This window comes from Alexandromys fortis, unplaced genomic scaffold, assembly GCF_014885135.2.
Source record: "Alexandromys fortis isolate MF-2015 unplaced genomic scaffold, M_Fortis_MF-2015_v1.1 scaffold_4, whole genome shotgun sequence".
NCBI classification, from domain to species: domain Eukaryota; kingdom Metazoa; phylum Chordata; class Mammalia; order Rodentia; family Cricetidae; genus Alexandromys; species Alexandromys fortis.
The window spans coordinates 20,757,345-20,781,565 of record NW_026067944.1 but is presented as its reverse complement, the minus strand read 5'-3'; the positions used below and the strand labels follow the sequence as shown (position 1 = coordinate 20,781,565).

General features: G+C 39.4%; 1 protein-coding gene across 1 annotated transcript in view; it reads left to right on the top strand.

Annotated features, from left to right (window-relative positions):
* Gabrr3 (gamma-aminobutyric acid type A receptor subunit rho3) overlaps positions 1-15,086 on the top strand; it is a 48,432-nt gene extending 33,346 nt beyond the window's left edge. The window contains exons 7-9 of the mRNA XM_050149010.1: positions 4,343-4,495; positions 11,968-12,164; positions 14,787-15,086. Of these exons, the coding sequence (XP_050004967.1) occupies positions 4,343-4,495; positions 11,968-12,164; positions 14,787-15,086 (650 nt within the window). The remainder of the gene's footprint in view (positions 1-4,342; positions 4,496-11,967; positions 12,165-14,786) is intronic.
* Positions 15,087-24,221: the final 9,135 nt, after the last annotated feature.

Here is a 24,221-nt window from a genome sequence, read left to right as displayed (position 1 = left end):
ATTTTTATCCTCTTCTCTTCTGGTTTTAGAGTCTGTCAAAATCCAAACAAGAGCACCGCTGAAAATCTGTTCACAAAGATGCTTTTACGTATTTTTTAAATGAACTATGAAGCCTTAACACTTCAGTTTAATTACACTTTCAAGAAACAGAAATAGAATTAGTTTCTGTGAAAAAGATGGACTAAGATAGTATTCGTTTCAAATGCTTTGTATATCATGATGTGAGCTTGCTCTAATTTTAAAAGTGACTAATAGAAGAGTCTTTAACAAAAACCCATATCTGTTATGGAAGAAATGATTTGTACACATGTCGGTGTGTTTGTATGTGCCAGTCTGTTTTAAAATTCAGAGTAGTGGGTAGAGATTGGGGAAAGTTTCAACTTGATTTCTATACTTTGCAGTTCTGATTCTGTTAAAACATGCACATTTTAATGACAAGGAATTAAGTGGGTTCTAAGAGTAGAAAAATGCAAGAGCACAGCATTTTGAAAGCTGTGCTTTTATATCAAATTAATAGTTGCATCCAGATCTATCTAGTTCCTAAGCTTCAGAAAAATGGCCTTAGATATTGATTTCAGTTCGTGAGTAAGTAACTGCTCTGCCCCCATGGTATCCACCATTTTAAATGTGGCTCCCTCCTGTTTAAATATTTTAGCTTCATGAAAATGATTGTAAATATTTTCCTTATTCCTATCATCACAACTACCAACTATATCCGCCACCCTATAAATAGCTATACAGGAAAATAGGCTCCCATTGTCAAAACTGGAGTTGGAGGGAGCTGTAGATAGAAACTTACTTTCCACCTGTAGCTGGACCACAGAGTCCTACTTTTCTCTTACGATGCTTTCGTTACTCCCATTGCGTCTGCACAAACCCACAACCACCCAGAGGCATCGACAAATAGGAGAGGGTTTCTCTGTCTCTCATCCATTTCAGTGCTCTTCTAACTCCCATACCTTGAGTTCACCAAGGAAAGACTCCTACCCTCCATGGAACGCATTGGAAAATTATTTATCGAAACTAAAGTACAGGGGCAACTGCTCCTGCTCCATCGCTTACCACCAGGACAACCTCGGAAGAGTTGCTTGATCCAGCCTTCGATTTCCTTAGTTTTAGTATGGTGTTTCCCAGTGTCTCTATCTCATGGGATTTTGTAGCTAAACTGATACATTTAATAACTATATGGGCAGTGTTTGAATAATAATAGTTAGAAATTCTCATCATCACCACGTCCATCAGCATCTTCATTGTGATGCTTTTCATACAACCTAGGGTGTTAGTGTCAGAAACTGATTAAAGGTGACAATTTATAGGTACAACAGAAGCTTTTACTGCTGTCTTCGGATGGCACCCCAGTTACTGCCAGTGCTTTTCTCATGGTCTTTGGTTCTGCTTCTTTCTACTGACAGAGGCAATGGGAGAACTAAGACTCTACACATGCCTAAAGTTGAGTTCATGCTGTAAAAAGGATGATGCGGTACACATCAAAGTATGAAGAGTTTATGACTCACATTATGAGCTTCCTAGAAAGAACAATTCAGGTTGCCAAACAAGTCCGAAAATAGCACAGAAAGGAACAATTGGCTTGGGGTTAAATTTTATGGTGGCTTGGGTAGAGTTAAGGTCAAGGATGATCCCTTTGGTAGAGTAGACACTGATGGCTTGAATTTTTCACAGGCACCAAAGAGGTTTTGTTTCATTTTTGTGTTGCAGAGTTTAGTATCATCATTATTTGTTTTTGTTTTTCTGGTTTGTTATCTATAAGGTAGAAAGGGACATAGAAATGGGGCCTGGGAACTCTTGGCTCTTTAATATTAAAGATGAAATCAGACCCTTATTACATTACCTGGAGTGATGCTGCAACCTTCTTACAAGGCTGCATGACCTGTTGGAATACTTAAAGAAGCCCTGCTGGCCTACTGTCTACCCACAGAAAACCATATACAATCATCTCTCTCTAGCCATTGCTCTCACATCTATGGACGCAGACAATTGTGAATTGAAAATATTTTTCAAACATACTTGTACTGAGCATAAGCATAGCTGTGTATTATCACAGCTCTTTAAACAATGCGGTATAACGGCTATTTATGTTGCATTTACATTGTATTAGGCACTACAGATAAAAGAGATTACTTAAAATATACAGATAGATATAAATGCGAATAATTCTACAGGATTTCAAATTAGCATCTATACTTCTATAGACATCAGTACCCACGACTCCCTGGAACCAATCCCTTTACACATCTGTAGGAGTAACTATATTGGAATTCTATCTTTATAAAATACTTTTGTAATTATTCTTTATTTTAATCTTCCAACAGTTCTATGAACTGTAGAGATTGGTATATTATTATTCTATTCTACAGGTATAATCAAAACTTTTAAGTGCTGGAGAGATGGCTCAGTGGTTAAGAGCACTGGCTGCTCTTCCAGAGGTCCTGAGTTCAATTCCCAGCAACCACATGGTGGCTCACAACCATCTGTAATGAGATTGGCGCCCTCTTCTGGCATTCGGGCATTCATGGAGGCAGAATGTTGTATACCTAATAAATAAATAAATCTTAAAAAAAAAACTTTTAAGTTTCACACACAGCAAACTTAGTGACCAATACAGAACAATGATTCTTTCCAAGCTTTTGGCTAAAATCAAATGCAAGTACAAGTCCATGAGTGGGAACAGAAGGCAATATATATTTTAACCTTAGAATGTGCTGTATGATGTAACATTTATTTCCACTGCTAATGAAATTAATAATCTTGCAGTATGTATGTTTCAAGGCATATATGTCAACTAACAGTGAGAATTTTAGTGTCTAATCAGATGAGAAGTATAATAAGCAGCTCACTGAAAGTCAGAGCCTGGATATATATATTAATGCACTAAAAAGTATGAGTAAGGAGCTAGAGAGATGGCTCAGCACTTAAGATTACAGGATGCTCTTCCAGAGGACCCAGGTTCAATTCCCACCATTCACATGACAGCTCATAACTATCTGTATCTTCAGTTGTAGAGGATCTAGTATCCTCTTCTGGCCTACGTAGGCACCAGTTATGCACATAGAGTACATACATCCAACCTGAAGATCTGAAAAGCAAAACACACACACACATACAAACATAAAATAAGTAAGCATGAATGGAAAATGAAAAACAATTATTGAGCATAGTTTTGTAGTGGCATTTCAATTGTATTTTAATAAATAAAGACTACCTGAAGATCTGAGAATAAAACAGTCCCACTGGTCAGCCTTACAGACCAGGTTATGGTAACACACACCTTTAATCCCAGTAGCCACACTAGTTGCTATAGAAATCAGGTCCAGCATGACTTTAATCCAAGCCCTAGAGGGGAATATAAAACAGGGAAAGATAGCTCTCAGACGCAGTCTCATTCTGAGATTCCAGGAAGCAGGATCGTCATTTCAGACTGAGGTAGAGATAAGAGCCAGTGTCTGGCTGCTTTGCTTTTCAGATCTTCAGGTTGAACCCCAATTTCTCTCTCTGAGTTTTTATTAATCGTGCTTCGTAATCTGGGACATGATGAATGATCCTCAGCGATGTCCTGCAGATGGCTAGAACATGTGGCTGTAAACTCCTTTATATCCTTTGATCTCTATTTTCATAGAAATCGCCTTTATATACTCTGGTTTCTCTTAAGGTCATATAATTCTTCTACCTTTTGAGATTTGAGTTATCTACTCCAAATCTATTCCTGCAGGTAGACTGTTCTTCATTTGTGACAGCTGATAAATGATTACTAACTATGACATGCAGTCATCAATTAGCAGTGAAGCCTTTCCTTCTTCTTCTTTTGTTTGTTTGTTTGTTTTGTTTGTTTGTTTTTTGAGACAGGGTTTCTCTGTGGTTTTGGAGCCTGTCCTGGAGCTAGCTCTTGTACACCAGGCTGGTTTCGAACTCACAGAGATCCACCTGCCTCTGCTCCCAACTGCTGGGATTAAAGGCGTGCGCCACCACCGCCCGCGTGCGCCACCACCGCCCGGCAAGCCTTTCCTTCTTGTAGAAACCCTGCGAATAACATAAGTGTGTAAAGGGGTCTTCAAGGACCACACACAAATGTAATTACCGTTCACCCCGCCCCCAAGCTTGAATATAGAAGGTAAACATATTTTTGGAGGGAATAATTAATCTGGCTGTCGTTCAGGCTATCTTACAGTGTTAGAATGGAAGCCCAGGTGCCAGCCGGTGCTGAGGAAACAGAGGTGGGTATGTCACGTTCTATGACAGCTGAGAGCTTGCCCTCTGAAAGACATGGAGTGTAGCTAAGCACGGGGTCTCCTGGACGCCTCTAATGGTAACTGTTTCTTTCTCCTAGGTTGGTACTATAGGCTTTTCATCAACTTTGTGCTGCGGAGGCATATTTTCTTCTTTGTACTGCAGACCTATTTCCCAGCCATGCTGATGGTGATGCTGTCGTGGGTTTCCTTCTGGATTGACCGGCGAGCTGTTCCTGCAAGAGTGTCCCTGGGTAAATAAAGCTTTCCATTTCTTTTAAAATTATAATGTAGAAGGAAGGGCAAGGAGGTACATAAAGACGGACGCTGCAGGGGGAAGTAAAAATAGTGCTAGATTAGTCAGGATGGGCTTGTGTGTGTTCAGGTGAAAGTGTTTACCTTTAGCTGGCTCCAAGGACAAATTGTAATCGGGCTCTTTGGCAGCTGAGTGTTTGAGGACAAACGTGCGGCTGACTGATCAGCAGCTGAGCAACGGATAGTAATAAAACGGGGTGGGGTTATGAAGCAAAACGCGAGCTCACTTAAAATAAATTCCTGTGCCACTAAAGATCCCCCCCCCCCGCCCCCGTACCTTACCCAAGTTTATTTGGCTTTGCAAGACAAGCATAGAAGGAAGAAGCCTTAAAGCAATTCACACTGCGCTGTTGCTGCCTTCATAAATCTCAGGACAGGGCGTGCTTAATTTGGGAACATGGGTGCCCATGAGAAATTAGAACTTAACTCAAAGGTCAGAATGAGATTCAACGACTGTAGAATTTCAGAGGCAACACAGGCGCCTGCCTCATTGAGTGACCACACAGGATGATTAGCTAATCCATCTAGCATGTTAGACGCCACTGCCACACACCTTGATTTATGGGAACCATTTCAGAAGCACTTGGTGGTCATTGAGTCCTAAGTGGGATGTGCTAAGCTAAGCACTTGGAAAACACGTTAATAAAAATCCAGGAGTTAATGCCACTTGCCTTCTTGTCTGGTTTAGGACAATTTCTGGTTTCCCCTAATTTTGTGTATTTTTTTAACCCGTAAACTTCTATCTTGAGAGATTTTAAGTGCTTCACAATCATTGGAACTATAATAAAAGCCATCCCTAGAAAGGATCCTTTTAGAAGTTAATGTTCACAAATTTTATTCATACTTCAAAAGATCATTTGAAGACACAAATTATTAATATCAAGGAAAAATATCATCTAAATGAGTAATTAAATTATTTGGACTGTGCCTTCATATCAGGACATCTGTGTCCTGACCCTGGTACAGAAGGGGCAAGCATAGACCAAACAAGAGTCTGACAGCATATTCTAGCCCGCAAGAGCTACGGGGAAGGACATTCATCAGTCTAAATGTATATTCCCATGCCTTCTAATCATATCTCTCAAGCTGGCTGCTCTGTACTTATATGGTGATTATGGCAGTTCTAAGAGCTAGGAGGCTGAAGGGAAGTATGAATGCAAAAATTCTAAGTCAAGCCTCTCTGAACTTCCATTTTGTCTCTGGATTTATTCCTGAAAGGCAGGAAAATTTTGTGATTTACGTAAATTAGCAACCAAATCAGAGCAACCCCTCTCCCTCTTTTACTGCAACAAATGATCACTTTCCCATAACAGGGCTGTGTTCCCAGGCTTTTGCTTCCTACTACCTTCAAGTCCTGCCTTTGTTTTCTTCCCTTTCTCATTGCAGTGTTGCTCAGTTCCTAGAAGGCACAGTGTGGTATTTCAAAACATGGCTATAATGTGTATTGATCACATTAGGTAATTAACATTTCCACCTCCTCCTCATTAGTTTCTGTTTGGTGCCTTTGAACACCTAGTTAGTCACAAACTATATCGTAAGCTATTATAAACTGTAATCCCTACACGTGCTAGAGAACAGTAGACCCCACTCTACTTGTGTCTGAACACTCACTACTTGTATCTCTCTATCTCCTCATCCCCTCACCTTTTCTACCCTCTCATAATTATAAAGCATAATTAGTATTATGCATTCTGGTAACTTTTGAAATAGCTTCTGAATTGAGGAAATATGCCATACTTGTCTCTCTGTTCTGACTTACTTCGTTTAACATAGTATCCTCCAGTTCTGCTCACCTGCTACAAACAATGGACGACCACTTTTATGACATAATAGTATTTCATTTTGTATATGGGAATTTTTTTAGCAATATGTCTTTTTATTTTTATTAGCATTTGTTAATTGTAACAGCTAATGGGCTCCGTTGTGAGCCCATTATATATATAATATACATTTTTATTGTATATATAATATATTTTGATCATCTTTAATCCCCTATTACCATATCCTACTCATTTTCCCACTGTTTCCCTTCCTCTGACACCAAAGTCTCCTACTTTTATTGACTATCTCTATTGTAGTCATTTTTCTTTTCATTAGTATTGCTACATGTACACACACCTAGATACATAAATGAAACCTATTCAGGACATCAAGTGTTGCTCATATGTTTTTAGGACTGACACTTGATACTGGATAATCACTTCGGGAACTCATCTCAATGAAGGACCATTGACCGCCTGCAGTTTTTCACCTTAGGGTAGGGTCTTATGAGATTTCCCCATCCATGCTGTCAAGTGAACTGGCGGCATTGTTCCTGTTTCAGTAGCCATATTGTTCAGATATTGTGGGCATAGATTTCCTGTCTTATACAGAAAAACCTATCTACCAACAGATATTCTACTTCTCTGACTCTTAGAATTTTTCTGTCCTGATTTCCAAGATGTTTCCTGTGTCTTAATGGTAAGGGTTATATTTTAGATGCATCAGTTGAGGTTGGTCAGCTGACCAGTTGTGGTTACTGTAATGACTTCCATTACCTGCAAAAACAATCTTCAACCAGTATAATCCCTACTTAAATTCCAATACTTATCCTTATACCTACAGATAAATGGAGCTCTCATCCATGTGTCTATTGACAAGTACACAGGCTAAGCATTGTAGGTCTTAGCTGTTTTGAACAATGCAGCAATTAACACAGCTGTGCAGTTATCTCACTGATATGCTTACACTATTTTTTCTGTCATATATCAAGAAGGGGGTAGCTAGATCATATGCTAAATCTGTTTTAGTCTTTTGAGGACCTTCCATACCATTCTTCATAAACGTGTGGGGTGTGTGTGTGTGTGTGTGTGTGTGTCTTTGTTGGCCATTTTAATTGGGGTAAGATGATCACTAATTATAGTTGGACTTGCATTTCTTGTATGTACAAAGGATCTGAAAATGTTTGCAACTTGCTGGAAAATTAAATTTTCTTCTTTTGGGTTGTGTTGGGGTTGTTTGCGACAGTTTCCCTTGTAACCCTGGCTGTCCTGGAACTCATGCTGTGGACTAGACTGGCTTCAAAACTCAGAGATCCATCTGCCTCTGCCTCCCAAGTGCTGGGATCAAAGGTGTGTACCACTAACAGCCGGCAATAAAGTTTTTTCTTTTGAGAAGTATATACTCATATTTCTTGCTCATTAACAATTGGATTACTTATTTTGTTGTTGGGTTTTTTATGTATATTGTATACTTTAGATATAATTTCTTTGTCAAGCTAATGGGCTAGTTAGCAAAAATATTTTCCCATTATGTAGGTTGTCTGGTAACTGTGTTTGTTTCTTTTGCTGTATAGAACTTCTTAAATTTATTTAGTCACTTTTGCCTAATTTTCTCTTATTTCCTGTGCCTCAGGAGTGTCATCCAAAAATTCATCCCTTGTACCAATGTGTTGAAGTATTTCCCTCTAATTTCTTCTAGTAGTTCAGCGTTTGGGATGTTATGTTCAGACAAGTAATCTGATCGATTTCTTCAGACTTTTGCAATAAATTTTCACTGAAAATAATGAGAAGTATGGTCTTATTAAATAGTTCAGTAAGCAATAGTTTCTAAAATGTTAGTTACAGTGTGGAATCTGAAACAGTCTGTTTGATGAAACCACCAGTCGATACTGTGAAAGGGTCTTTTACCCACATGAAAAGCACTAGCTTACTGAGTAACCTCCAGATATCCCAAATATTTCTGAAATTTATTGTATAACATCAGAAAAACTATTGATATTACCATTAATTTTTCATAGAAATTGAAAAGTAGGAGGTTCACAATGACATATACAAGTTTGGTGGCTATCTAGGGTAGGACTGAAAGTGAGGGTCACATGGTTAAGAATGAATGACATTGTTCCTTCACTTGATTTGATAGAGCGATTAGCCCAGGTTTAAGAAAATCAGTGCCAAATACTCAAATTACGGTGATTGATTTGCCTTGTTCTTTTGCATAAAAATAGTATTTCACTGAAGAGGATGATAGGAAGTGGTAGAGAGCTTACTATAACATGTGTGAAGTCCCGTGTTTGATCAGCAGTATCACAAATAATAAATGAATTGGTGATCAAGTAATTGTCTGGTTCTGCCCTTGACTCCTGTCACTGAGGGTTTTCCTCAAAATAGCCTTTGTACTTTGATTCTTAAAAGCACTGTATCAACTTCACATTTCATCATACAAAATGGCTCAAATATGTGCACACATGCAAGAGAAATTCATGTAACCATCACAGGGATGACCAAAGCCTCTAATGACAAGCACTGGACTCTGGTAGCCCCTATGAGCAGAAACTGTCGCTTCTGGCCACTGAGTGGTGCTGCAATATCCAGTCCATATCTTTCCCTTATATGCCTCCTATTGTCATTCTGCCTATGAGCATAGGAAAAATGTTCTTACTCACATGACGGCAAACGAAGACCACCCCTCCCTCAGGAAAACTATTTATAGTACATCCACGGAGGGGGTGACAAGGTCAGAAGTTCAACAAGTGATGTCTGTGTGCCTCCTGCCTTCATCATGGGGAATGAACTGCTGCTCCACCGTGCCAGTCAATGAAACACAGGCGGGAAGAATTCTCCCCAGACGGTCCTTAATTTACACACGCATGTGCTTAAAAGTTAATATGGTGAAACTGCAAGGGTTCAGGAGGGCTGAGTCAAATGGCCTGACGAAATGTTTTCTCATTACACTTTTCTAACTATGCATACTGATATCAGTAGGTGGGAATATAATTTTCTAATGCAAGATATGACCTTTCCTTGAATAAATGGCCAGTTCATGTGATTCAAAACTCCTTTACTGGGATGTTAACTTTAATGGATCTGCAAGGAAAACCACTTATCAAGATTAATGTATTTCCAAGGGATGGTTCAAGGCATAATAAGTATGTTTAATGTAGCCCTAATAGTCCCAACTTCCACTTGTATTGCTTGAAGAGTTTATGCAGTTATCTTATCGTTTACTCCCCCATCCAACAATTCTTTCTCCCCACATTCTCATTAATTTTATCATTATTATTATTGTTGATTTTATGCTATGAAAATCAGGACTGCTGGCTATTTAAATAAAGAAGTGGTAAATTAGTTGGGCTAGGCATCCTTTTAAAGAAAATGATTGATAGTTAATTCCTCCCTGGAAAATGTAGACACTGTGGTTCATTTTTATTAATCCAAATAGTCAATGATCCCAGTGTATGCTCATAACTCATGTACACTTGTAACTTTTCTAAACCTTTATTTCATCCACTAAATCCAAATTACTGTCTATTGAAAAACAATGACGTTCTATGCTCCATATCTTATAAAATGAAGAGAAGACGTTTACATTTTTTTTGAACTACTGATGGAAGTTACTGTAGAAGAGTGTGAGCTCAAGATTCCCTCCATTCCTAGAAGGACATTTTAAAGGGATTAAGACTTCTAGCCCTTTGAAAGTACAGAGTACCCTCTTCGTGCCCTTTGACATATTCCCCCATACTTTGTAGGATCTTCTCTCAGAGATCTGCCACATATGGAAACTGATTTATTGTCTCCTAAACAAAAGATATTCCCTTTCAGGTCTAAAACAAGAGGCAGTAGGTATACAATAAGAAAAAATACTACAGGTTTAACACTGACAGAGAGAGATCAGAATCCTGCTCCTGACAAACTGTGGGCCAATCACTCAGCTATTCTCAGCAATTATTTCATTTTTTTATTTTTTTTTCAATTATTTCATTTTTGTAATCTATGGTCAACATTTACCAAACTGCATGGCAGGTAACTATCTGATTGAGGCAAACAACTTTTAAGCTATAGTTTTGGTTTCAGTTCGATGTGATGCACTAATAAAAAATTCATGACTCCATGTTTACTTAACAAATGTGTTTTGAATCCAAAGAATGAAGACAACATATAGCTGCATGCAGAGTGTTCATTGTTGTGTTTGTTTGGTGTTGTGTTTGTTTGTTTATTGTTACTGTTGTTTCATGGAAACCTGAAGTTGAATGAGACAGTCCCTTTGCTTAATGTTTAGAGCTAGAAAAGAGAGTTTAGAAGTTCAAGTGTCAAGATGAGATTCTGGATTCTCATCTTAACTGTCAGACTACAAAGCTGTAATATGCTTTGTTATGCAAACTAAAACTTCATTTTAAATTCTGGATTTTTCCCATCATAACTGTTAAACTACAAAGCTGTAATGTGCTTTGTTATACAAATTAAACTTCATTTGAAATTGAGTGGCTCTACAGAGTTGCCATTGTGTTTGGCATAGGGCTCCCTTGGAGGAGCACCTCAAGCAATCCTGGAGAGAGAATAGAAGTCTCTTGGTGAAAGTGTCTCTCAGGCAAGAGTAAATAACAGTGCTCTTCCTGCTGTTGGGGGCTCCACAATTCCTAAGCTCACAAGGATTTCATTTGTACCCCCTCGTGCAAAGCTAACAAATAAAAACCACTTCAGCCAGTGTGTACTTCAGAGATGTACAACACTGCAGCTTCTCTGCAGACAAAACTAGCAATATCCTTCTGAGAGATTAGGGTGGAAATCTAACAGCTCCTGTGACTAGTGTTTTCCTAAAAGCTGAATCACTTCTTCCTTCATTTGTCTCCCAGAACTCAAATCTATTCACCAAGAGTGCTCACTTAAGAGACAAAAGAAAGAAAACGGAGAAGGAAAAAAAGAAATGGAAGGAAGCAGGAGGCTTCTAGATTCTAGAAAAGGAGAAGGAAGAGAAGGAAACAGAGATAGCAGAGAGGGGGCGAGGAAGAAGGGTAATGACCAGCTGCTCAGACACAGCCTCCAACAGTAGCACACAGGCACTCTGCGTTTCAGTTGAAATGTCATTTCATCTATGGGAGTCCAAAGAAAATAATGATGGCTTTGGTTTTTTTTTTGTTTTTTTTTTTTTTGCGTTTTTGCGTTTTTTGGTGAAAGAAAAATGTGGAGAAGTAGTAGTAGTACTGAAAATCATCCAAAAAAGACTGAGCTCCCTTTGCTCCATGACAGAGTAATGGTAGACATAATGACAACAACTTCTTAAGAGTGACAGTTATTAAGTATTTAGAGAAACTTCCTGAAAATGACCTTGTCATGTCTTTCCAAGAAGAATGCTTTAAGCTGGCACATTTTTATCTTTCTGGGATGATCAGAAGTTTCTCATTAAGGGACAGGCTCCAAACAGGTTGGGTTTTGTGTGTTTAGATGAAAGGCAGAGCCTCTGTAGGAAACAGCAAGACACACAGGCAGAAAGAAAAAATCCAGTGAGACCCTTTAGGTGTCCAAAACTAGCATGCGGAGATTTACTCCAGCTCTGGGACAACAGATTGATTTTGTTTCCAAGGGACTTGCATTGATGATGCAGTAAATGAATGGTGGTTTCACTGAGTTTCTCACTCATTCTTCTTGAACTGCAGGAATCACCACAGTGCTCACCATGTCCACAATCGTCACTGGTGTGAATGCTTCCATGCCCCAGGTGTCCTATGTCAAGGCAGTGGACGTGTACATGTGGGTCAGCTCCCTCTTTGTGTTTCTGTCGGTCATTGAGTACGCAGCGGTGAATTACCTCACCACAGTGGAAGAGTGGAAGCAACTCAACCGGAGAAGAAAGGTACGGCTTTGCCTTGAGGGTCAGCTCCTTTCAAAATGGGGCTGGCTTGGTTTCTTTTTGTGCTGTGATAAAAATACCCTAATGCAAACAAGGTCCAGGAAAGAGGACTTATTTTGACTCACAGTTCAAAGGCCTTGAACATCATGATGAGGAAGTCAAGGCAGCAAGAGCAGCAGGTCCTATTGCATGTTGCATCCACCATTCAGAAACAGCAAACTATTCATGCAAACTCTTGCCCCTTTCTTCACTTATTTCAGTGGTTCTCAACCTGTGGAGCATGACCCATGGGGTTAAACAACCTTTTCACAGGGATCATCTAAGACCACTGAAAAACACAGATGTTTACATTATGATTCATAACAGTAGCAAAGTTACAATTATAAAGTAGCAACAAAAAGAATTTTATGGTTGGAGTCACCACAACCTGAGGAACTTTATTAAAAGGTCACAGCATTAGAAAGGTTGAAACCCAATGGACTTATATAGTTTAAGGTCCTAGCCAGGAAAAAGTACCACCCACAGTAGGAGAGGCTTCCCACCTCAAACAATACACTTAACTTAATCACTTACTGGCCCAGAGGTCCATCTGGCAAGGCAAGAAATTCTAGATTCTGTCAAAATGACAATTATAATAAACATCTCAAGCACAAAGACGAACTTCTTTAATAAACTTCCACTTACCGATTTTAAAACTCTTGCATTAAATCCAAATGCCTTGGCAGGATTGAGCACTATTGGGGTAGTATAAGGTAGAACATTAATCGCTGCTCCAGGCTGGCTTTTTCCTCAGCATTCTCACTCACTTTCACCAGGGGCTTTTGTGCATGAAGACTTGTTCTCAGTGTACATTGGTCCACTGACTCTGCCCCACTAGAAGAAAGGGTTGTTGTAAAGCCACACGCTTTCTAAAAGGTGGTGGTGGTGGTGGTGGTGGTGGTGGTGGTGGTGGTGGTGGTGGTGGTGGTGGTGGTGATAGCTAGAATGTATTAAGTGCACAGAAATGGATTTTCCTGTTTGGGCCTGTTGCAGGTCTGAGTTCCTGTAGGAAACCAAATTCTGAGGAATTATAAGCACCAGAAGAGAGGTCATGTAATTCATTTCAGGAATGTTGACCCAAGTGTCAATATTTGAACTCTTTTTACAGGGATTGGTGTGCCTTTCCTATTTCTGTTATTCCCTGTGTCCTTCCTTCTTTCCTCGTGTGTGTGTGTGTGTGTGTGTGTGTGTGTGTATTTGGAAGTGTAGAGGTTTAGCTTTGGAGATCTGGATATATACCCAAAAGTAGCATTGCTGGATCTTAAGGAAGGTTGTTTCCTAATTTTCTGAGAAATTGCCACACTGACATCCAAAGGGGCTGTACCAGTTTGCACTCCCGCCAGCAATGCAGGAGTGTTCCCTTACCCCACAACCTCTCCAGCATCAACTGTCATCAGTTTTGTTGATCTTGGCCATAGAATATAGATTTTTTAATGTATGCTTTTACAATTACTAAAGAAAAAACCGGTAATGTAACTCAACAGTGTAGATCCCCACTAGTTAGTTAACTGAATGCACAGAAGTCTCTGTGTCTTTTTGATTCTGTAAACTATTATAGTTTTAAATTGCAATGAACCAAATATGCATTTTGATAGTGTTGACTCTGCAGCCTCCAATTTAAATTCTAAGTAATTTCATCTAGAATAGCCTCTCCTTATTTGTTTCTATTTCAACTCCCCCAGAGATCAAGAATGATTTTATTTTCTCCAAAGGCAATTACTAACAGCTGCTTCCTAGACACTGCTCCAGGTTTGTGAGAGTCACTACTTCCCAAAACAAAACTAAAAAAAAAAATCAGTACAGATTCAACCAGGCTAGAAATCATTGATAATACTTCTTTAGAAAAATAAACCAATTTCATTTTAGTTTACTGTGCTTTGTTAGCGGTGTTAGAAGTGGTTTTAGGCAAAAATGAGAAGGCCTGGCTTGTTTCATTTTTAAAAACAAGTAAACCCCTTTCACTATCTTAACCCCAACTCAAGTGTAAGTAGGCAGTTAGTGTTCTTCTGGTGTGAGACCAAAAATTAAAACAAAAGACATGGATCTGTGTATTATTATGTACTCTATAAAGAGGAAAATGGAATTGGAAAGCAAATCCAAAGAGCCTATATTGGTGATGTAATAAATCACGGTCACCCTCAACTCACAAAGCCATGGCAGATTGTTCATGCTGATCAGAACAACGAGGAGTGAGTGCAAGCATCTGGGACAACTGAGTATCAATTCAAGCAGAACGAATGGGAAATGGCTCAGATCCTTAATTAATTAATAATTAGAAATTATTGGCATTAGACTTGTATAGCATTTAATCATGTGGTGCCTAAATATCCCGTGGAATTAAATATGAACCTCCTTGCTACACCAGTATTTGCAAGGCGATGTTTTCCACTAATTATTAAATAATTTTTTAAGTCAAATGCCAGAAGTAAACCTAGAATTCTGTTGGTTTTTGTTTGTTTGTTTTTAAATAATGAACAGGACAAGCTTAATGTTTGTGGAAACTGTTTGGTGTCTGACTTACATTTCCTGTAGTTCCTGTCCATAGCATCACTTTTGCGACTAACTGAGGAAAAGTCTTTCTGACAGATTTCTGGAATGTATAATATTGATGCAGTTCAAGCCATGGCTTTCGATGGCTGCTACCATGACAGTGAGACTGATGTGGACCAGACTTCATTCTCTCAGCATTCAGAAGAGGACTCCATGAAAGCAAAGTTCACAGGAAGCCCCTGCACAGATTCATCTCAGCTAAAGAGAAAACCTGTGGGAGGAAATGTTGGTAGAATCATCATAGAAAACAACCATGCCATTGATACCTATTCTAGAATTGTGTTTCCCATTGTTTATATTATATTCAATTTGTTTTACTGGGGTATATATTTATGAGGAAGACGTTTTTGTTTATTGACTTTTTTCCTCTTTGCAGTAATTAGACCTTGCACATGCTAAATAAGTGTTCTACCATCTGCAGCCTGAAGAGGAATTTTTACTGTAAACTTCTATTAGAGTCAGATGGTGTTATTTACCTCCTGGATATGACCTAGACAGTTAAACTGGGGCAGAGCCAGTCATGTCTCTGACTGGCCTAAAGAAGATGTAAATTTTGGTTGATCATGGTTAGTGCAATGCTCTAAGTCTTGGGAAATTTTGGCTCTATAAATAAAGCACCACAAGCATGTGTATTATGGAGGCAACTTTCCATCAGGAGTAAATACTTGGTAACTATTTTATTCTTATCTTCTCTTTTCATGAATATGATTTTTCAATTAGGGAATAAAGCCGGACTATGGCATTTTTTCAAGGATAACTGATATCTTAGTGTCTGCCAAGTGACAGATGACATTGTCCTAAGGGAGAACTTCCATCTTCAAGTGGTTTCTACCACACACAACTCAGAGTCCTGCAAACAGCTCCCTTCTTTTATCTGTAGTCACATTTTCTATGTATTATGTTTTGTATATTATTGAGTCCAAAATGAAAAAAATATTTGTTTCATTAAGTCTTTATTCATAATATTATATTCACCTTCAGTCATCAGTAACAATATTTAGTGTTTGTAATTGAGTTATAGGTGTCTTAATTTCATTTATGTTTTTATTAGTAAGTTTTCTGTAGCTGTGATATAACATAATGACCAAAGCAACTTTTAGAAGAAAGAGTTTATTTGGTCTTCCAGTTCCGGAGGCCATGATGGCAGAGAAACATGACAGCTAGCAGCAGGTATGGTGGCAGGAGGAGCCAGATGAGAGCTTACTTACATCTTCAAACCACAAGCAGAATGAATGGGAAATGGCTCAGATCCTTAAACTCTCAAAGCCTGTCCCTGGTGCGTGCTGGTGATGTAATTCCTACAACATTGCCACACTTGCTAAATTTCCCCCAAATGGTGCCACCAACTTGGCACCAAATGTTCAAATATGTGAGCCTTTGAGAGACATTCTCACCCAGACACCACAGTGTTTGCCTGAGTTTGAGTCATAAAATGTTCATTGGCAGCCTACATGTAGCAGGCACTTTATTAACCAGAAAGAGAAGAAGAAATGACCTCTTCTTCCTCCCCTGAACTTACAGCCACGAAAGAATGACAAAATAGTTGAAAAACTAATTTATTGCTTGTGAGCATGGAGTAAGGAAACCTGTCCTGAAAGGAGGGTGTCTGCGGAGGGAAAAGGGCATGCGTGAAGAGCCTCTCAGCTTTAAACAACTGAAGACTGTGTGGACATCACACCAAGTAAAGAAATGGAGGGAAATGAATGCATCCTACAGTGATTTGCTTGGCTACAAGTAAACCAGGTCAGGAGGGCATTACATAAATGTTGTTCCACAGAAAACCTTCCCATGATCTGCATTCATTTTTCTGATTGGCAGTATACACGGCGCAGAGTTGGGTATTTAATTTGAAAGGCACAATTTAGAGCAAATCCCTTGGCAGGAAATCAGAAAATTTCTCCTTATTTTGATCGTTGAAATGAATTAAGAGAATAAATTAAATAAAACAGTCAGTTTAATGTGTTGCCTTTTATTTTCGCACACTATCAAACAAAATGGTTTGAATTATTCATTGCCAGTTGAAGAAACAAATAATTTCTTGCATAACTGACAGTAACATTGTTTTTGCCTCTTAGGAGTCACATAGGCTTCAGAAAATTACCCCTTCCTCATGGGTATGAAGGACTAAAAGAATTCTTTCTATATTATGGCTTTTCTGTTATACAAACTAATTCTGAGGAACTTAATTTTATAGTCTTAATTATTAGGAAATAGAAAAATACAATTTTCCAAGTCTTTCAAAACATCTCAGAGATTGTATTTTTTCTAGAATACTATCCAAAAGTGAGCTAATATTTATCTTAGACTTTATTCATTTATTGTAAATAGATGATAATTTAACATTTTAATTATGTTTTAATGGCTGTTAAGCTTGATTTAATAGGGATATTTTATAGGGTTATATTTTGGAAATTAATATCCTAAGTGGTTGATGATCTATCATTATTTACTACTATAGTAATAGTTGGGTTATATTTATGATTTGGCGAATTCTATGTGTGATTTAAAAAACAATAATTAGAGATAGAAACAGCCCCACTCTTCCCTTCATCCAGTTACCTGACTCTTCAGAGACGTCTGTTTTTCACATTCTTTGAATTGCAGCACTCACTTCCCCTGAGCATATTCATTCCACTGTTTTAAGTCAAATGCGTCACTGGACACACTTGCAATCGAGGCTAGAAGAATGGGCCTCTATCACACAACATATTCTCTATATTCTCTCTAGGGCCATTAATGCACAACTGTTGGCCAGTGATATGTAACTTTTGCTAATACCTAGAAACACAGGCAGTATATCTTCCAGTAATAAATGTCTAACACTTAGAAATAAAATCAGTTTACTGCACCAGGGAATTATCAAACCATTCAGAATGAGCGGCAAGGATGTTAGTTGGTATGCTTCTCATCAAATCCACCATTTGTGAAACAGAACTGTTCCCGGGGGCTTCATTTCTACAAGGGAGAGGCAAGGTTTCTTGGTAGGTTCTTGTATCAGAAAGAATGAAAGCATGGTTATCTGGAAAAGATATTTACAACAGAGAGTGTATAATAGTTACCTCATTTCAATTTTGACTTCATTTACTGATCACAACCCTGAACAGACTGCGCAGGAGTGTTCACTGAGGGATAAGCTTGGATAAAAAGGGAGGATTTCAGAACATAAGCTGCTTTGTCAGATTCCAGTCAGCTTGTAAACCCTGCCTAAATATAGAAATGGGCAGGTTTGTAAAGACTACACAAGGAAACCTATGAAAGGGTATATTTGAACATAGAATTATGGTTCTTGTTATAATTAGAAAAATATAGCTTCACTATTTAAAAAAATGGATAACAATTGATAAAAAATACATCTACCAAGATCTAGACGTTTAATGCTTTAATTATATTAGAACTTTTCTTTTAACAGCATCTTTTTCTTTCTTAGTCTAATTATATGGAGTTCTCCATGTTTTATTACCATAAAAGTTAAGTTTCAGTTTCAGTGTTTTTCTTTTACTTTTCATTTTTTAATTAAAAATAGATTCTTCTCTCACATCCCAACCACAATTTTCCCTTCCCCCACTCCTCCCAGCTCCTCTTACTCCCCTTTTCCCCAGATATACTCCCCATTTGTATCCCATCAGAAAAGAGCTGGCCTCTAATGGACAACAACTAAATATGACCAAACAAGATATAATAAGGCAATGCAAGATCAAATCAAATCAAATCAAATCAAAGCTCAGATCAAAGCTGGATAAGGCAACATAGCAGGAGGAAAAGAGTCCCAAGAGCAGGCGAAAGAGTGAAAGACAAGCAACCTGAAGTCGTGTTGCTGTCCACGGGCTGTGTTGTCACCAGAGGCCATGTTGATGTCCTTGGCCAAGATGGTGTCTGTGGTCTGTACTGCGGGAAGTCAGGTCAAAGTTCATGATCTGTGCTGCCAATGACTGTAAAGGGCAAGGAAGCTTCTTTTGAAGTAGTATTAATGACTGCAGACACACATTTGCCAATGAGAGATATAGAAGGCTTTTGTGACAACCTTTCTCGGCACCCCCAACCCTACACCCCCCACCAGCTAAAAAACAATACAGGCAGGAAGCCATTGAAGAGAGCTCTTTAAAATTGTGATTGAGATCCTGAAGTAAAGCTCTGCACAACTGACAGCTTTGGCATGGGTGGGAGTGGGGAAGGACTCAGTTTTCTTTAAGGAGCTGGCCACTGGGCGTGTGACCATGTTCCAGTGAGACTATGGTCAATACAAACCGGACTTGGTATTTTCTTTTTTTCTCTGGAGGGAGTCACAAGGGGTGGGGAAGGGTGGACCTGGGAAGACAGGGAAGTGAATATGATCAGGGTGCATTACATGAAATTCCCAAATAATCATAAAAATGTATTTAAAAAAAAGAGTTGGAGACAAATCCTATCTCACTATTAGGAGTCCCACAAAAACACCAGGTTAACAGCCACAAGTAAGGATCTGGTGCAGACTCATGCAGGCCCTTTGCTTGCCCCTTCAGTTTTTGTGAGCCCCTATGTGCCCTGCTTAGTTGATTCAGTGGCCTATTATTTTCCTGGTGTCCTCCATCCCCTCTGATGTCTACAGTCTTCCTCTCTCCTGCTTTCCAGGGGATTCCCTGAACTCTGAGTAGGTACTAATCGGAAACATCTGATTTAGACTCTATCCACTTAGTGTCTGGTTGTGGGTTTCTTCATCCACTCCCAGTTACGGCCTGAGGAAGCCTCTCAGATGATGACTAGGCAAGGCCCCCCTATCCCAGGTCTCTGGACTATCCAGTTTCCAGTGTCTAGCCATCCAAGCAGTATCTGGCCCAGTTGAACATTCCTTACCTTGAGCAATAAAAGTAGGTGAATCTAAAATGGCATTAATGCCTCATTTCCACTGTGATTCAAGTTTGATATACAAGACTGTGTCCTTTAAAAGAAACATATAGCTCCATCATTTTCCAGACTAGCTACGTCAACAAGGCAAGGCATCCAAAGAAAAGGAAGAGTGTCCATCCCCACTCAACTGCTTTTCTTACTCCGTCAGAGAACATTAATTCAGGCACTTCTCAGCATGTCACACTTCAAAGGGATGCTACAACCACAAAACCACACACCAAATAAATTTTTAGGAGAATCACACTATCCCAAAATAACTTAAACTATATTTTGTTAATTGGATTGTGCCTCTGTCTGAGGTCATATTTATATTAAATACTGGATCGATGAGAAATGAGCATAATTTTTAAATATATTTGGAACTCAGAGATCAGGAAAATAAAAAAGAGAATGTTTGGTGAGTATTACGCCCACATTCTGGAACCTGAATCACCACCACGACTCCAAGAGTCTTTATTCACAAGTTAACTCAGGTCCCTCTCTCTGCCTAAAGTGGCATTGGCAGCGGCAGTTACGACAGCAACAACTGCAGCAGCGGCGGCAGTCACACCAACAGAAACAGCAGTCCCAGGAACAGTACTTCCCCCTAGTAGCCTGAGGAGGAATTCCAAGCTTTCAATTTCCAGGCCTGAGGTGAAACACCAGCTGCCAGTAACAGTCTGATGCTCTGATTGGTTCGTTGTCTGCTCAGGGATTGGTTGGTTTCCTGTCATGGGCAGAAAGGGCTCCGTTTCTGGAGCCTAACTGTTTCTCTGATTCTTTCTACCATTTTAACCCTAACTTTGGTGCCAAGAAACTTTCTTTGGTATGTCCTAAATCTAGGGACTTAGTGTGTTGTTTTGGTTCTAATTTCAGGGTCCAGGAGTTTTTCTCTGGCTCTAGGTTTGGGGACATAATGTTTCTTCCCTTGGCTCTGGTCCCATTTTCAGGTTGTGTTTCTTTCCCGTGTTCTGAACCGAGAGCCAGGCTGCGGAGGTGGGGTGGGGGTGCTGGGCTCGCTAAATCTGTGGAGAGCTGGGCCTTTCCTTGAGAATGAGTTCTAATGGTTGAATGTGATTTAGATCTGTCTGTCTCTGCCTCCTGAGTGCTGGGATTAAGAGTGTGTGCCACCACTGTCTAGTTGAGGTTACACTTTAAAGAGTTTCGAAGTTGTTTTATGCCTTATGTAGTCAAGCTCTATTGTATACATGGGATTAAGTTAATCATCACTGGGAATCTTTTTCCAAATTGTGCTATACATTAAATATGCCTAAAATAAACTGCCTGGTGTTAGATTCTAGCAGCTTGTACCAACACTGTAGAGTTCAATTAGACTTCCTTCTTGCCTCATAGGGATTGACACTCAGCTAGCCTAGGTGGTCACAGAGATTCACACACTTCTAAACACTAGAAAGGCAATGAATGACCTAAAGGACAAGTGAACTTATGCACTTACCCTCCAAGCCAGTACAACATTTAACAGTAAAAGCAAACAAGCNAGGTGTGAGCCACCACACCTGGCATTTTGTTTTTGTTTTTGTTTTTGTTTTTGTTTTGTTTTTCAAGTCAGGGTTTCTCTGTGGCTTTGGAGCCTGTCCTGGAACTAGCTCTGTAGACCAGGCTGGTCTCGAACTCACAGAGATCCGCCTGCCTCTGCCTCCCGAGTGCTGGGATTAAAGGCGTGCGCCACCACCGCCCGGCTGAAAAGACTACTTTTATATCTTAATACTTTTAGTGGCAGTTTTTAAAAAACTACTTGCATTTTCAGTTGGTTTGGGGGTCCCACAGGTTATATACCTGTCCCTGGTAGTCTGTGTTAGAGTGTTAATGCAGGTGATGATTCTTTGGGAGGTTTCCATATTGGGGGTCACTGGAATTAATTTTAGGTCTTGGCCTGATCTTATATGACTGTCATGTTTTCCTCCTCATTTGTGTCAGCACACCTCCTAAGGGCTGGCTTTCTTTACCTGCTGTGCCACCTTCTAGGTGGTCTGGTGGTCTGAGCCAGCCACTTCCACAAACAGCCCAGAGCATGTCTAAGCATTCCCTAATGGGGTCAGAGCAGGCTGCCCACTGGGCTTTATTTATGGCTCTGACTGCTGTTTGGGACAAGACCAGCTTCCATCTTCGGAATCTTCGAGGAAAGAATTAATTAATTAATTAATTAATCAGTTATTAATACTGATTGCAATTCACATTCCACCCCAAAGCTCCAGAGCCATGTCTTAGGAATCATCACAGATGCTTCCATAAGTGCTGGGATCTTCTGCAAGAACTGCTCCAATGAGAGTAGAAGGTGTAGACCTCACAGTTCTGCACCCAGCCATCAACCCTCCTGAACACACACCAAGTCTCTGTGTAGGCTTTGGAGTGATCGTTACTTGGTTTATGGATGGAGAAGACATGCTGTTTTAATTTCCTTTCCGGCTCATAACCTGCAACTCCCTCAAATTATCTATATCTCAAAATTCCCTTAAATTTCCAGTCTTCCCTTTGTGTAGCTTGAATGTGTATAATCATCATAAGACTTCTTTGGATTCTCGTATTTAACCTTCCAGGGCACTATCGGGGACTTCCAGAGAAGGTAACTTTTTTATAGTATCAATCTAAAAGTTGGGGTGGGCTACTGCCAGAAGAAATTCTCTAATGCATAGGATTTATTGGGTTTTCGCAATTGGAGTTTCAGAACTTTGCATCTAGTGCTAGATGCCAAGGATTCTGATCAGTCTGCACAAAGCGTAGCACAGCATCCCACACAAAAACTTACTAAACTAGCCGGGCGGTGGTGGCGCACGCCTTTAATCCCAGCACTCGGGAGGCAGAGGCAGGCGGATCTTTGTGAGTTCGAGACCAGCCTGGTCTACAGAGCTAGTTCCAGGACAGGTTCCAAAGCCACAGAGAAACCCTGACTTGAAAAACCAAGAAAAAAAAAAAAGTAGTCTTTTCTTTTGCAGTATCTCTCTTTGCTACCTGGTCTACAAGAGCTAGTTCCAGGACAGGCTCCAAAACCACAGAGAAACCCTGTCTCGAAAAACCAAAAAGAAAAAAACAAACAAACAAACAACAACAACAACAAAAACTTACTAAACTAACCTGAGTGCCAAGAGGACCAAGATCAGGAAACCCTGCTGTGGGGTACATCTCAGGGGTAGAGTACTTTATTCCTGGCATGCCACGGGCATGGGCGCTGTTTGCTTATCAACTCTAGGGAAGCTGACTGAATGATATTTAAAAAATCGAACTCCTAAGGTTAAATCCGTCATTCTCCCTGTGAGTCAGTGGTGGGTTTTGCCAATAACTTAGTCTCTTGCTGTGTTTTCCCTCACATGCGGTTCTTCCCCACAGGATTTTGTGTTTATTAGTAATCTTCATGACAAGCCTTTAAAAATGGGGCCTGGAAAATGCTAAGTGTCTCCAGTGTGTAGCTTTAACTGAACTATAAAAGAAAGAGCCTCTTTTGGTATACTCTTCAGTTATTCTCTAGAATTTATGCAACTTTTAAAGAATAAATACCATTGTATAATTTTCTCTCTTAGAGTCCTTTTCTTAAATTCAGAAGCAGTTTATATTCAGAAGTTTGTTCTTCCTCTTGTTGGAAGTTCGAGTGATGACTTTATAAACTGTCAGTTCCTGAGTATGATCACTTTGAGCAGTTGGTTGCATTTAGTTCTTCATTTTTAAAAGACTTATTCTTTATTTTATGTATATGTGTGTGCGCCTTAGTATAGGTATGCACACCACCTGCATGCAGGAGCCCTTGGAAGCCAGAAGAACACATTAGATACCCAGGAACTGGAGACAGAAGTGGTATGAACCATCATGGGTGCTGGAAACTGGACTTGAGTCCCCTGCAAGAGCAGTAAGTGTTCTCACCCAGTGAGCCATCTCTCCAGGCCCTATTCACGATAATTTTAAAGCGAAAAGCAGAAAAATGAATCTACCACCCTGACCTATACAACCGTATTTACTTCTTTACAAGTTTCTCCAATGATGACCCTAAAGTATCTATGAGGGAGTGCGTCTCATTTTACATAAGAACTAGGAATAAGTCTAACCCAAGGCTTATGGATAAAATGATAAGTAACAAAACATCTCAAGTAAGGAGAACAGTCATATTTTCATCTACTCTTTACAGCTTATGGGGAAGGGAAGCCTGCAGCATTTAATAAGAAAATATTATGTAGTTTAAAGCAGACTGCAAAATAAGCTATATTATAAGTAATAAAGAAAATAGGAAGGCTAACCCAGTCCTAGAAGCACAAGTAATAAATACTTAATATTGGTATTCTCAAAATGAACTAAGCACATTTCCTATTCCCTGTAGTTTTACACAATTACATGAATATGTAAATTTTTTCTAGTCAGTGATGGTATATATTTATCAAATTAAATATTTTGAATTTCGGGAGATCTATCACATGCAGAATCTTTGAAGACCTTGGACTGGGCCATTCTTAAGCAAATTTGGCTTTTCTGAAGTTACTGAATCCAAGGATTATCATAAGGTGCTGTGGCTAGTCTTGTTTGATGAGTTTCCTCATAAAGCGAGTTGTATTTAATTCATCCCCTGGAGATATTTTTGAGATGGTATTTGGGATTTGTCAAATT